The 15,745-nt window shown below is 37.7% G+C and overlaps 2 protein-coding genes across 4 annotated transcripts; both read right to left on the bottom strand.

Moving 5' to 3' along the window:
• Window positions 1-2,652: 2,652 nt before the first annotated feature.
• LOC116267503 (carboxyvinyl-carboxyphosphonate phosphorylmutase, chloroplastic-like) lies at window positions 2,653-8,499 on the bottom strand. 2 transcript variants are annotated; one of them, XM_031649254.2, is made up of 5 exons: window positions 8,260-8,499; window positions 8,065-8,138; window positions 7,195-7,277; window positions 7,035-7,059; window positions 2,653-3,367 (listed from the first exon to the last, which is right to left on the bottom strand). In XM_031649254.2, the coding sequence occupies exons 1-4, from the start codon at window positions 8,472-8,474 to the stop codon at window positions 7,036-7,038; spliced, it is 396 nt and encodes a 131-aa protein (XP_031505114.1). In that variant the 5' UTR covers window positions 8,475-8,499; the 3' UTR covers window positions 2,653-3,367; window position 7,035. The 2 variants fall into 2 exon arrangements, with proteins under 2 accessions (XP_031505114.1, XP_049931126.1); XM_050075169.1 differs by having other exon boundaries at window positions 2,653-2,911.
• Window positions 8,500-8,743: 244 nt separating this feature from the next.
• On the bottom strand, window positions 8,744-14,703 carry LOC116267502 (cyclin-dependent kinase C-2-like). 2 transcript variants are annotated; one of them, XM_050075167.1, is made up of 12 exons: window positions 14,620-14,703; window positions 14,426-14,488; window positions 12,895-12,976; window positions 12,710-12,800; window positions 12,596-12,625; window positions 12,405-12,514; window positions 12,229-12,301; window positions 11,743-11,863; window positions 11,539-11,656; window positions 9,398-9,538; window positions 9,133-9,190; window positions 8,744-8,826 (listed from the first exon to the last, which is right to left on the bottom strand). In XM_050075167.1, the coding sequence occupies exons 3-10, from the start codon at window positions 12,964-12,966 to the stop codon at window positions 9,413-9,415; spliced, it is 741 nt and encodes a 246-aa protein (XP_049931124.1). In that variant the 5' UTR covers window positions 12,967-12,976; window positions 14,426-14,488; window positions 14,620-14,703; the 3' UTR covers window positions 8,744-8,826; window positions 9,133-9,190; window positions 9,398-9,412. The 2 variants fall into 2 exon arrangements, with proteins under 2 accessions (XP_049931124.1, XP_049931125.1); XM_050075168.1 differs by lacking the exon at window positions 14,620-14,703 and having other exon boundaries at window positions 12,895-12,981; window positions 14,426-14,613.
• Window positions 14,704-15,745: the final 1,042 nt, after the last annotated feature.

Genomic DNA, 15,745 nt, shown 5'->3' with positions numbered 1-15,745 from the left:
GCGTTAAGCTCATACTTGAAATGAGGTTTTACCAAAACATCGAACAAATTTGTCCGAGATGGACAAACTTGTAGCCTTTTGTAACCCAGCCTTGATTAGTGAAAAAGGGAAGAAAAACAGGTTTGAAAGTGAAACTTTTATCTGTTGTCTGTTTAACCGACCTTTGAATTTTCATAATATTGCTAGGTAATAAATAGAGATTATTTTTCTTTATACCTGGGAAAGATACTTCTTTGTTCTTTGTTCTCATCAGAGGAGGATTCAATCTTCTATGAGAGCTATGTTCTATGAGAGCTGTATGAATCTCTGAGATTTCTGTAGAAGGTCCGGCTTCAGAAATTGAACGTTGCTGAATTGCACTCTAGATAGCATTTTCATCTGCGGACGCCTAGGTTCCTTCCATAAGAAGCTGGATTCATCTACCAAGATTTTCTTTGTACGAATTTTTTGTGGTAGATGACAGGATTCGTGACTGCAGTCATTATCATGGTCTGGATGACCATGTCTGCACTCATGCTCGTCATCACTGTCGAGCATGATATGTTCAACCAGGTGTGGTTCATGTTCTTCGATACACTCAATTTCATGTTCTGAATCCATCCATTTGTTGGTCCAGTCCCAATTGATGTGCTCGTCAAAGGCAACCTTTATATGGATCTTTTCTCCGAACCAGTGTGGTACCTTGCTAAGAGTAAAACCAGTGTGGTACCTTGCTAAGAGTGCAGAAAAAACATGTTATCATCATTTGGATGTGGCTCTTGTTTTTGCAATTGCTAAATATTCTACGCACACATCACATTGAATAAATAAATGTAGGATATATATATATATATATATATATATATATATATATATATATATATAAGCCGATTAATTTCATGTTATGTATAAAATTTATTTGTTGAAAGATAGCAATTTCAAAACTGTATTTTACCAGAAATGGTCCAGGTCCAGATGGAAGGTAGGATAAAGTGAAGTGGTAGAGCTGGTGACGAGGTGAACGACAGAATCCTGGAGGGGATGATAAAGGGAAGCGTGAAGGAGAGGAGGGTCTGAAGCCTCTCCCCACTCGTCCTCTTCGGCTACATTCTATAGTCTCTGTTTCTCTGAGCTACAACAACAAGCTTCCTTCAAACTTATCTCAGAGAGAGAGAGAGTTCTATAGTTTCGCACCAACCTTCTCTCTTTTCTAGCATGGCAATTCAAAAATGCGTTCAACTTATTATAGAGAGGAAGAGAGAAAGAGAGAGGGAGAGGATACAACTTTTACCTGAGATGGGTGAGAGATGTTCCTTTGCCTATCGATGATTGCCTCAATCTCAAACAACCAATTCTTGGAAAAGCTTCCATCAAACTGAACAGCAAAACCAAGAATCAACTAAATTCACCGTCTAAATGCTTACCAAGAATCAACTAAATTCACCGTCTAAATGCTTGCCAACAATTGATGGAGCATTTGCAAGATTGATCACCTATCAAGAATATATATAGTTAATAAATAATACAACACAACTGAAACTTAAATGCAACAGCACATGCCAACTAGAAAGAATGCATGCACACTCTAGGGAGACCAAAAGCATGGCCAATAGATAAGTCATTGCTAAGTAGCTACATGTTGGTCCATTCATTGAAACATTCAAGCTCAACAACCTCATATATAGAGCTCTAATTTGGCCCCCACGTGCCTACAAAGAGTTGGATGAACTTCGTACATCCAAAATGTCAATGGTTTATGATTAGACAAAACAAGACATTTGGCAATCATAACCTACAATAAGGAGATTCCTCTAAATCTTGCTGCCAACATTCAAATCTAGTAAACTCTTGGAGGATAACCTCATCTTATATTCCCCAAGGGACACATTTACTAGACACAAGCTTGTAGTTGTTTCATTGAAATAAAAATATCAAGTAAAGAAAAATAAGAAAAACACACTCTCCCTATCCCCATGAAATCTACACAAGATCAAAAAATGCTCACCATGACAAAGGCAAAATCACCCTCTCGTTCACACATGTATGTTCCAGTCCATGCTTTGCCTCCCATCCCCAAGCAAGCTACAGCTTTCACATAAGCCTAGTCCTTTGCAAATACATAATTGGTGTTATCCCTAAGTTCTTTCATTTGGAAAAGAAAATACTAAATCATTCTGCAGGCAATTTTTTGCAAATCGAACTAGAATTCAAAAATTCAATGCACAACCACTCAGCTAGCACAAATTTAAAGTGCAGATGTACATGACACCTAATCTCACACATTCTCCAACGACAACAAAGTGAAGAGGCATAACCAAAGAGCGATCGCTACCTCAACTAACACCATCATCACCACCATACTGCAAGCATGAGCAGTAGTCCACCGAGCTCCTGTCTAGGAGCAATGCATACAAAAATGTCATTAAGAATGCCCGAACATGGACCTTAAATTCACTAAAAACCAAACCTGAAAAGTTCTTCATCATTTCCAATAAAGGTTGACACCAGTCTCCACAATAAAATTGTCTCCACAATAAAATTCTATTAGTGGTACCATCCACAAAAAATGGAGACAAGCACTGGAAAAGAATGCAAGGCCCTAAGATTCTGAAGATTCATGGAAAACATATAAGATGCAAAATGAAGTAAATATAGAAAATGATCTTAGATCCATTAAGGCTAAACATAAGATTTTGCATTTTATAGAGCCTCAAAAGTGTTTGTCAGCCATCCCTTACATTTCTCCTCAACCATTCCAGGTAGTTCAAAATTCTCTAGCAATGTTCAAAACTATCAAGAACGATTGTGGCTTAGCTGCCTGTATTTCAATGCAAAGACGACAATTCATTGGAACATTCAAGCTTGACAACAACCTCATCTATAGAGCTCCAATTTGGCGAGCAGAAAGGTAAAATTTGGAAATTCTGAGTTCCTGCACCAAGTTAACAGGAAACAGTTTAGTAACAATTTTATAACTTCAGTCCAAAAATTCTGAAACTTTGAGAGTGTCAAGTTCAATACCCAACTTTGACCCACAAACCATACAAAAGTCAGTCCCTAACCTCTGCAAAATCACTGGTGGAACTAGCAGTTTTGTGCAGTGTGAGAAAAATAAGAGTCCAATAAGTGGGAAGTAATGATCGAACACAGGGAACAAACGGATATTAAGTTAGACCAAAAAATGCACATTTACTACCTCAAATAGAAACAAGTCAAAAGGTTCTTCAAGAGTGATGCTACTAGTTTAATTACAGAAGTTGAAAACTAAACAATTCCTAAAGTGTGGTTGCTTGAAAGGGCAACCCTGTGTCAATTTAGATCTTTGACTTGTGCTCCAACTCCTCCACTGAATGCATCCGCCCTTACATTTATCCAAAAGTGCCTGCGGCTGCAATGACGAACTTGAAAAAAATGAGAACCAAGAAAAACAAGGGCATAAACCTAGAGCTTAGACCCACTCACGAGCAAGAACTCCAAGCTCAACTAATAAACACTTTAAAACGATATACATGAAACAGAAAATAACCAAAATCCTTACTTGAAATCTATGCTCTCTAAATTAACTAGACCTAAATATAAGCAAATTTGAAAGACCGTGAAAGAATCCTACACGACTCTGACTTAAACTGTCATATCACACCCAAAATCCTAACTCAATTCAAGTAAAAGATAGACCAATTGAAACTTGTTTGGATTCTGCAAGCAATCTAATTTCTGCACATATATGTAAATTTCTCTAGCAAAAATTCTCTGTTTTAGACATCAACTTTGCAACCACTAGGTTAGATCAGATTCCCTACAATAAAATAAACTAAACCCAACGGATAAGTCTTGGGAAGCAAAACAAATCAATCATCAAATGTTAAAGTCACCCAAACATCCACAGCTTTGGAATAGAATTCTGCAGCAATCTCTGCAATTGTAGGAGATTTCCTGTCTAGAGGGTGTGGTTTGACAATGTACATGCATAACACTTGGCTTCCTACCAATTATGACAAGCTAACAAACAAAAAACACAAACAAACAATGACAGGATTTGCCTGACTTTGTGCAAACTTTTGCAGCCAGCATTAATTTCTGTTTCAGCCAAAAACTTATGTAAACTCACTCAAATCAAATTGGATGCCACAACTTTGTTGGGAACTCAAATAAAAACTTGATTTTGAAGTACAAGATCAAACTCTCATGCAACATGAATCGGCTTTTCCGAAACCACTGTACATCCACAAGAACACTGATGAGTTGGGTTTTAAACTTCGACATCAGCTGCATGAATCAGAAGACACTGACAATGTAAAAAAAAACTAATAATAACAAAGTATAAAGCTAACGACTCTTTCAAACCCTTTCCTAAGCATACCTTAAAAGAGAAATCAACAAAAATACTGCCTAGTCTTCACAAGAAAACAAATTGTGATGGGAGCATGGAAAAGGGAAGATGGAAAATTCATTACACTCAGCATGAGTGGAATATGTTTGAAGGGTTTCATCTATTCTATGAATTGACTAATGGTTTGGTAATAAAAAGGACAACATTTTTCAAAAACAGAGAGGGGCTGGGAGTTCTTCATATGCACATGAAGTCAGGAAACATTACAAGAGATGTCAAGTGTTTAAATAGTTTATAAATCATCAATTTAAATCATAAGCAGAAAGTGCTCGTGTTGTGCATATGATATGCCCTTCATTTACCCTCAATACTGTACAAGCATCGGGATTCATTACGCATCAATGTTGTTGAATCTCTAGAAGGGAAGCCTATAAATTTTCAAAAAATGAACATAAAGTAATCATCCTCATCGTCTTAGGAAATCAAAAAGAAGAGCAGATATTGACCCAAGGATCGCACATCCATGAAAGATTGCCGCATTTTAATTCCTTCGAGTTCAACCTTCATGCCATTTATCTCTTGACAGGCACCTTTTTTGTTTTTCTTGGTTTTGATTCTTTTTCTTCTTCTTTTTTCTGCATTTGGCTTTTTGCCTTTTCATTTTTTCTTGCTTTTGATTTTCTTTTTCAGGCCGACCTTCACCTTTGAGAGAATACCTCACCACCCCAAAGGCTACTACGAAGCTCCACCGCTTTGGTGGTCAGGTGTAGTTTTGTCACATATCAACCCGTTTCACCTTGTGGGTTTTCAACATGCCAAAAGTTCATAAGTCATTATCTTCGCGGCATAGACATAAATCACCTATATGCCTACCCGGTACTCTTGATTATTAACCCAGAGGAACAACTACACAAGCCCCGAGCCCATCTCTCAACTCTTATTTTGCTACCTGCCAATATTTTATAAGGCATTATGGCTTCTCTCTTACCATATTTTCCTACTAAACCCTTACAGACACTTGATCGCTAGAGTCAATAGCATCTCCTAGTCTTGACATTCTCAGCTTAATAGGATTTTTCTAGATTTCTTCTTCTAATGATTGACAACAAAAAAAACTTGAAAGTTTCCTTTTACTTGGGCAGGTAGTAAGAACAAAACGAAGGCATATCATTGCATGATAAGACACTTTTAAAATGTTTTTAGGCACAATCAAAAAAATTTTCTTTCAAAAAATTCGACATCAAATGGCATATCACCTGCAAGTAGAAACTCTCCTCTACCAAAAGAGGAGTTTTTATGAAACCAGACTGATTTGTTGGGTAGAAGAAGAACTTCATATGCTCTCCTATAGTAGGGAAGATCAAACTATCCAATTCAAAAATCGAACTATCGAATTCAAAAATCAAATACAAATCATCTATTCTACTCTATCCCCACCTATCTACTTACTCCTTCCTTGCACCCTATGCTAAATAAATCAAGAATTCAAGCAAAAAAAATAAAACAGTTTATAGGAACATAAACACGTCCTAAAAACGAAGAAGTGAACCTATATTTACTAAGTTGAACCCTTACCAACTACAAGATATAAAATTTCACTAAAAAAAAATGAAAACAACAAAGCAAACCTTTCCACCAATGTCATGTGAGGTTAATGACTAAAGATCCAAAATTCTAAAAAAAATGAAGACTACTAAATAATGTTGCAAATCCAACATAATTGGTCCAACTTAAAACTGGTGGCCATTTTACATATGCCAAAGAAGTTTTAGAAACAAAAATAAAAAATAAAAAAACAAAAACTTTTGAAGGTCGTTTTTATATTTAAAAACGATTTTTAATTTGGTGACAATTATATCAGAAACACAGGAAAACAACTACAATTCCTAGTCCACTTCAAAAACGATCCTACAAATAAAAGTTCAATGTTCTCCAGAACCTTAGGCCATCTCCCCTTCACACAAGGGGCGCCCGGCTTGGTAATTTGGAGCACAAAGCACATTCAAGGAGTAGGTTTGCTACTCCCACTTGCCAGAAGTCACATCCATACACTTTGGTAGTGTTTGATGGCTAGGAAATTTGGAATTGGAAATATATTTCTGGAAATATATTTCTTGGAATAAAGGAATGAGAAAAATATTTCCGATTCCCATTTTGATATGTGTGTGAAATATATTTCTCTGTTTGATGATAAAGAAATATATTTCCAAAAATATATTTCTGTGTTTGATAATAAGGAAACATATTTCCAGATTTACATAAGCTTTTGATATAGTTTCTTAAACACAGATAAATAATAAGTCATCTACCAAAGCACGACGAGTGATAAAATGAACATGAACATTACTATGAATTAACAAAAATTAAGTCAGAATCAACTTCACATTTGTAGGAAAATTAAGGCCTTGTGTATAACATATCTAAATGGTCAGACAACAGAAGCAGAGCAACACCATCATACATTAGGACATATAAATGCATGCACAGGTAACGAAGATTCAGGAGTTCTCAGCACAAACATCTGTTGGTCACGCAGGTGACCTTCCCGGTCGCACATACAATGAGAAAGGGCAAAAAAGAAACATTGTGAGACTATTGTTATAAACTTGAACAGCGTGAGTTTTCTTTCAGAATAAGCAAATCTTCTCTTTTTCTGATCGCCTGGTAAGCAATGTGGTGATAGGAATGAGAAAAGATAAACTGACAAGGGAAGAAAAGCTATTACCTCACTTCTTTGGCCATGCTTGATCCTGAAATAGAGCCAATCGTCAATTAGTCAGTCAAAACTAAGATACCTTTGCATTGTAAAAGTTGTCAGATATAGATGCAACCATAACAAATTCAAATCAAACAAAACCACAATGCAGAAGTTCATAAAAGAGCACCTCAAGAAAGCATCCAGCAGCATCTGCTGCAATCAAGTCCTGCACAGTCCTTTGCACGTTGAGAGCATTACCTCCACCAGTATCTTCATTGATAACAAAGGAAGCAAAACAATTACATCTCTTCCAAAGTTTCTGGAAAATGATTATAAAATGGGCATGCCCACAAACTATCCAGCAGACAATCATGAGTGCCAGACTGCCAGCTTTATTTGATAAATTCGATCTATAAGAAGCACTATACATTTATCATTGAATGCATTGTGAAATAAGTTGATTTGACATAACAACCTAATTTCCTGATCATAAAATTTCCAAAGTTTTGAGCCATTTCGGAACAATGAGACTGATGCTCCTAGAAAACCCATTACATGGCAAAATAAGATGATGGAAAACATGTCAATCCTTATATCTGCTGGGCTTCACCCGATCAAGGGCACAAGACGAATTAAAGGCTGTTTTCCGGAAAAGATTATCAAATTTGTAACTGGTGATTCCATATATCGATCAAGAAACCGAACATGCATCATTACTCCCAGAGCTTAGGAACGGCAATTTATGCTTAAAAGGGAATTTTCATATGAAAGAAAGAGACTTTTGAAACTTAGCAACTGATCTCAGACAGGTAAGGATGCATTTTTTAATCAGATATGCATGTGGATCACCTCAAGGATTCAAACTACAACTTATTTTATGCAAGCAAAGTCAGATATAGACAACACAAAAGGGTATCCCTCGAAGAACAAAAAGGGAACATAAAACATCCAAAACATAGAATCAGGTCCACGACATATTAAATAATTGCCATTGCTTCTGGCAGAACCAGAGAAAGATAGATAGAGAGGGGGGGAGACAGAGAGTGTGTGTGCCTACCAGCATCAGCGATAATTGGGATGTTTGGGGCAGAGGCGCAGATGAACCGTGCTTTCTCCGCCATCTCAGGTTGCCTGAAAGAGGACAACAACACCATGTATACTCGCGAAACAAAAATAAAAAAGTAGAAGGACCATCTCGGATAAAGCCGACACACAGCAAAACCAGGAAGAAGAAGGGGAGTGAAAGACTTACGTGAGGAGGCCGAAGTCGGGCTTGCCAAGGAGCGAGGCGGAAAGGGCGTAGCCGGAGATGAATCCGGCCGAGAAGCCAGATTTCTGTACAATGGCTGCAGAGAGGGCATCGTAGCAACCGGGCATAAGGACGATTCCTTCTGCAGACCCTGATTCTCCCTCTCTTTCCCCTACCAAACCAGTGAAGGGCAAGGCAGATGACTCCCCCTCACCCATCAGAACGACGACGAACAGATGCTGTCTAGAGTCCTGTACACCGAGAAAACCAGAGTTTGGCCTCCTCCTCCTCTTCTTCTTCATTCCGAAAAGTTTCCCTCATTCTGTCGCTCTCTCTGTGCGTAAGGCAGGCAAACATCAAGGAAACGAGTGAGAGTAAAAATGTCAAAACCCTCACCTTATTAAGGAGCTGATGAGGGAATCCTTCGAGTGGGGACGGTTCGTGGCAGCAGGAAGAAGGCTGTGGCTTCACGGCGCGTGAGGACATGAAAGTTTCGTGAGGACGAAGAGGCCTGCTGCTGCGAGAGGCGCGTGAGGGAAGAGGCAGCGATAAGGACGAAGAGGGCTGCGGCTGCGAGAGCGAGAGGCGAGTGAGGGAAGAGGCAGCGAAACGCGACCGTGCCCTAACGATCCGAAAAAAAATTCCGGAAACATTATTCCACCCCTCCGGGTGGAATAATGTTTCTGGAAACATTATTCCGGAATCGACCTCAACGGTCGAAAATATAATTCCGCGTTTGATATGCAGGAATTTTTTAAAAAATTTGAAATATTATTCCATTGCTACAGTGGAATTCCTGCGTATCAAACACTACCTAAATCATTTGTCACAAAAAGTTGAAACCTCCAAAACTCTGAGAAAATAGCAAGGTGATACCTGAGATGGGTCAAGAGTTAGCATCCGCTCCAACAACTCCAAAGCATGTCGATCGAAACTGAAAGCAAAAATAACTTCATCTCAGGTGCACATTTACTTCTAAGTAAACTGGAAACAATAACAATAATAATGTGGTAAAGCACTGATAAACCGTAAAACTAAACAAACACAACATAAAAAAAAAGTAAATGTGAAAAAAGGAACTCCTCAAGACAAATTCTCACTACAAATCATTGTAAACCTGATTCACATGTTTTGTACTTACTGCTTAAAAACATCTCTAAGACGCCTCGTCATTTGATCTTGAAGGCTTGAAATTATTGTACCAAGGAATCTTTGAAACTCCCGGCCAGTTAACCTCATCAGGTGATCCGCATAGTTCAAATATTTTATTCAACTGCTCTGGCTAGAATTATCAGGAAAAGGAAAGTTTCAATCATAGAGAAGAAGAGGAGGGCCAACATAGAATATAAAATGGAAACATCATGGGTGGTTTCTCTAGGGGGGTGGTGCGTGTGTGAGGGGAATATATAGATTTGTTTTACACCTCCTTATTGAGTTTATTTTAGTCAGACCACTTTGACCAACTCATACTGATCTCATAGGGAAGAAGAGGAGGACCAACATAGAATATATAATGGAAAAAGTATGGATGGTGTCTGTACTCGTGTATGTGTTTTGGGGGGGTGGGTGGAGTGGGGGAGGCGAATATATGGATTTGTTTTGCACCTCCTTATTGATTTTATTTTTGCAGGCGACGTTGATCAACTCAAACTGACCTGTCCAGAGTTAGTTCTCACCAGTCTCCATTTTGAGAACAAGGAACCTACTGTCAAACTCAGAAGTAGACACATGTTGGGCCCTCAAAAAGATAGTACAAGTCAGTTGACTAAAAAAAAATCATTAAGTAAAAAAAACAGAAATTTAAAGTGACAAAGGTAATACAAACATAACATATTGTTGCAAGCCAAGTACACCACATTCACCCACTGAATGTAACATCACATAATACACACACACACATACATATAAACAATGTTGTAAAAGGCGCACTGTACGACCTATATACCATATCGTAATGTATCGTAACATTATTTTTTTAAATTCATAAAAAAGGACAATCAGAAAGAAAGAGAAAATTCAGAAAAAATCATGAAAAACATGTTCTATAATGAACATTCATGATTCATCATTCATAAGTCATAATATGTTAAGGACACATTAAAAAAATAAAACAAATATCTTCATAAACATTAGAAAATAAAGAAAATTTATATAAACCACTAAATTGAGACATTGTATACCTTTTGTAGAAGAAGAAACACAAAAAGCCCTCTTTTTCCAAATACAAATGGATTTCCCACGAGTAAATTTGCCTTCAAACCGGCAGTTTCTCCCTCGATTTATTTGGAAATTGCTCTCCAAAACTAGCAAAAACTCCCCCCTCCCAAAGTTCTTAGAAGTGTTAGAAATGAAGGCAAACGGTTTTAAAATAGAAAACGAACAAAAGGGACATGTGCCCCTTTCTTAAAAATAGCTCCGTATTGTAAGATATGGACTGTATCAGTCTTATCGTATGATACAGCAGCCATATCATTCCGATACACCTACAATACACATGCAAATCATGTGCATCGTAAGTGTATCGCACAGGTTTTGCTGCCCTATATGACATGTATTATACAATACGGCTCTATGTCATACGATACAAATAACACTGCATATAAATATAAAAAAGAGGGCGCCCATGCACTAGAAGACCAATTAAACCCTATGACTTTCAGGCCTAGTCAACAAAGCACCAAGCAGGCCAGCTACTCAAGAGGTCAAATGGCCTAGTTGGTGGTATGACAAATGAGGATCTAACACAAGCAATAGTACAAGGAATCCTAAAAAATAAGCCGTATAAGCCTTAAAATTTGAGGACAATAATTTTTAAAATTATCTTTTTCATAAGATGTCTGCCTGTACAGTTAGTCCATCCCCTCTCATGTCAGTTACTAATAACACCGGAAACTATTATCAATCCCAAAAATTATAAGACAGCGGAAAACGGGGAGGTTGATGACTTTTCTTGGCGTTTTTCATTTTAAATTCAAATGTTACATCATGAAAAAAAATTAATGCATGAGGATAAAAAGTTAAAAACTATAGATTAAGTGTTGGAACTTGGTGAAAGAAAACTATAAATCATAAGCTTGTGCAGGCACCTCATTCTTTCCAGGCAAGATTGGCTTCCCATTTAGTAGCTCAGCAAAAATACAACCAACCGACCACATGTCCACAGCTGGCCCATACTTAGTGGAGCCAAGCAGCAACTTTGGAGGCCTGCCAATGAATTCAACAATTAGAAAAGAGAAACTATGTCCAAAAAGAAAACTATAAATCATAAGCTTGTGCAGGCACCTCATTCTTTCCAGGCAAGATTGGCTTCCCATTTAGTAGCTCAGCAAAAATACAACCAACGGACCACATGTCCACAGCTGACCCATACTTAGTGGAGCCAAGCAGCAACTTTGGAGGTCTGCCAATGAATTCAACAATTAGAAAAGAGAAACTATGTCCAAAAACCAACAGCAACATCATAGACAACAAGATATGACAGGTTACCTATACCAAAGAGTTAAGACACGGTTTGTGAGATTTCCATTATGGTCACTAGAAAAAGATCTAGCCAAGCCAAAATCTTCAAGCTTTAAATGCCCTTCATTGTCAATTAGAAGATTGGAACCTGCACAGGAGAGAAAGCAAGACGCCAAAGTAGTTAGAAGGGAAACAAACAAGCCCAGAAGACATTGCAGTATATTCTATGGGGTGAAAATAACAACAATGCTGTCTAGTGACCTTTCATATCACGATGAAGAACTTGATTAACATGGCAGTAGTGAAGTCCCGTTAACAGCTGCCTCATGCAACACTGAGATATACAGAATTTAAATCTGCAATCTTTAAATGCCCTTCATTGTCAATTAGAAGATTGGAACTGCACAGGAGAGAAAGCAAGACGCCAAAGTAGTTAGAAGGGAAACAAACAAGCCCAGAAGGCATTGCAGTATATTCTATGGGGTGAAAACAACAACAATGCTGTCCAGTGACCTTTAATATCACGATGAAGAACTTGATTAACATGGCAATAGTGAAGTCCCGTTAACAGCTCCCTCATGTAACACTGAGATATACATAGAAAAATTGATATAAATAAGAATATATTCAATTGAGGTACTGACCACAATTGTGTTAAAATGAATTTCTTAAGCTAAAGAGAAGTTTGCCTTTATCTGGGGAACTGTAAACCGCATTCCAGGTCTATCTGATAACCCAGTCAAATCATGGTCCATGTATTCAAATACCATATAAATGCTTCCCCTGTATTTATTGCCATCTGCACAAAAATTAATGTTTCAAAATGTAATAGATAAAGGAAAAAATCTGATAATGGAATTTTAAATGCACTAAGAAATACCTGGCCTACCGTGTTCATCTTTTTCAGGTCCTGCTAATTAGATATAGAGAATATAAGATCAATGACCAAATAAAGTCAACACAATTGAAGAATACCTTATTGAGGAAATAGAACCTGGAGATGTCACAATCTCTTTTAACTGAATAATGTTCTCAAGATGAAGTTTCTTTAAAATTTTGATTTCACGTATAGCGGTTATAGGAAACTGCAATTGTAACAAAAAAAAAGTCAAAACTAAACAAAATGCATCCATAATCTAAAAATGTCCTATTAGATAGTAAAGTAGCTAATTGGCATACTCCTTCTCTCTCATTGTCCATGCGTATCTTTTTCAAAGCAACAATCTCGCCTGTTTTGATCTCCCTGGCCATGTATACTTGACTGCACTACCAAGAACAAAGAGAAGAATCATCTTGAGAGTTAGAAGAATTAACAATCGCTAGACACAATTCCAGAACACAGAACAATATCATTAGTTTTACTTGTTTTCGTTTATTTGTGTATATTAGTGCATATGTGTATGCATATGGGTGTGGTGTGGTTCTCCAGTTTATCTAAGTGCCTCAGTCTGGATTTTGGCAGCTTAAGAAGAAACTAGCCAAAAGATAGCACATCAAATAGGAGGTTATTGAAGATTAAAGAAAGAAAAATTGACTTACACTGTACAGTGGAAACAGATTCAGGACCCTATTTTATTGATTAACGGTTATCAGCTTGTAAATAAAAATGGATGCCCATTTTCCATATATCTACCCACTAAATCTTTTTATGTTAATTTGATATGCCTATATCCCGTGCATCTAACAGTGAGTTCTTATTGGCTGTGAAAAACTACGTATTGCCCGCGTGTATGTGCTACTGTATATGCAGCCATTTTGTTACTGTGAACGCATATGCAACCACAAGGAATATCCTAACCCTGGTTATCCCATGGTCATACTGTCAGTTACAATTCAAACGGTGTGAAATCAAGAAGCAGATCACCAACGCATAGCACCAAAGAGAAATCTCTTTGCACATTAACTGAAAATTCGTTTTGTAACGATCTACTAAAACACTAATAGCCAGTTTAAAAGGGGAAAACAGAAACATACAAAGTTGATCAACCCAGAGAAAGAAAGCCATGAAAAGCCTCTTGAAAACCTCGAAGGAGACGCAAGTAACCCCAACCCAACTTTAGGCAATCGGCGAAGACATTTCGTGAAAACCAAACCCACACAGTTGAACACCAAAAAAGAGACCACCCAGTGTCACCGATTGCTCGAATTGCTGAAAAACATTGGAAAGGAAAGCAAGAAAGCATCATAGGCTACTTTGCCAGTAAATCCAAGAGCAACAACGTAATTTACTCAACCTTCAGGAATCGCTCTCCATCCACGAGCTGCCTAGGCTAGAGATATTCAGGAAATGTCTGTAAAACCGAAAGGGCATCTTTCGTCAAAATGTTTGCCGTATGAAACCCGGCAATAATCTGATAGCCACTTCATTGAAAAATGACCGTCATGTTTACGTTCGTAGAAACATATCACTACTGATATAGTTATTATTTTTATTAATAGGTAAGCAGGTGCCTTGATCGTCTTAAGCTATTTAATCCGATATAATGATATGGATACTTACAAATCATGTTTCTTGAAAATAAAATCATGATTAAAATTCGTTTTTAGCGCACTGATATGGATCAAGAAAAAGAAAAAGAGTTCATAGAGAAACGCCCAAAAACGATCAAAATTAAAAGCCGTTCCAATTGAAACCCTAAACCGATTGAAAGAGGTATTGAGAGAATGAGGCGTGGATGGAGAGACAGAGAGAGTAAAAGGAGGTCATCACCTTTTCACCCGGCTGAGAAGGTCGGAGACCTCGTCGCTCAAGCTGGTGGCGCCTGCTGCACGGCTTCGGGAATGGAACGAAGAGGAGAGCGCGGAAATGAGAAATGGAGAAGATAAAAAAGGACGAAGGTCGGAGAGTCGAGAGAGATGACTGCGAGAGGGGGAGGGAGAGAGAGACAGGGAGTGGAAGCTTACCTATTTGGCCGGACGAGAAGGTCCGGGTGTCGCCGAAAGACTGTTGGTCGAGTGCTCGAAAGAAAGCCCTCACGGGCAATTTTAATTTTCCAAGGAAAGTTAGTTATTTCGAAAATCATAAGAACTACACATACCTCTTTCCATTGCTTTTTCAGGCCACGAGAAAATCTTGGCCGAGTTGATGAGTGTCGAAATAATGAGTTTGAACTCAACATGTAACTGCCTAGTCGAGCTCTGACCTTAATCAACTTTATTGAACTTTAATCAAGTCGAGTTCAAGCTCACCATGTAACCATGAAAATCAATTTTGTTTAAACAAGTTTGTCGAGCCTTAATCGAGTCGAACTCGAGCTCAACACATAACCAGGAATATAAATTATATTCAAACGAATTTGTCAAGCATTAATTGAGTCGAGCTCAAACTCAACACGAGTCGAGCTGCTTCCATTGAGCTATTATCGAGATTGAGCTTGACTCGGCTCATGTTCACCCTTAGGCTCAGCGACTTAACTCATCAACAAAATGAGTCTGAGGCAAGCCGGGCTAAATCAGGTACAACCCATGGCAATCTTGACTTGTGGTCAGATTTCAAGCTGACTCATGTGATTTTTTAGTCAATTGAGCCAACTCAACGAGTCCGTTAACTATGATTTTTTTGCGTATCAAATGCAAATGGTTGATGTACAACACTCCAGTTACTTAGCGAACTTGAAATTCAACCAAAACAAAGATTTATGGATTGAGAATGATGTTTGTGAATATCATAAATCAAGTGAAGCAGGAAGTTGAGATTACCGTGGATCTCATATCTGTGGTAAACAAACGTGGCCTACTTATATGGATAAACTTGTTGGGGCCATGTTGACTAGGGGATCTGATATAAGTTAGAAACACACTTCACCATATCTACATTCATATTTGAATTTGGTTGAAGAAAAATCCAACACCATATGTAAATCTAAATGCATAATCATAAACCGATTTAAATCAGATTTTAGATTAACATCTGAATCTGAATTCAATGTTTAGCCTGAAACCAAACCATTTTATAGAATAATATAGATTTTATTTATTTAAAACTATAGTTTGTCTAAACCCAAATGCAAATATGAATCTGATCAACATT

The sequence above is a fragment of the Nymphaea colorata genome, chromosome 14 (assembly GCF_008831285.2).
Source record: "Nymphaea colorata isolate Beijing-Zhang1983 chromosome 14, ASM883128v2, whole genome shotgun sequence".
NCBI lineage: Eukaryota > Viridiplantae > Streptophyta > Magnoliopsida > Nymphaeales > Nymphaeaceae > Nymphaea > Nymphaea colorata.
This window is presented reverse-complemented; position numbering and strand designations above follow the sequence as displayed.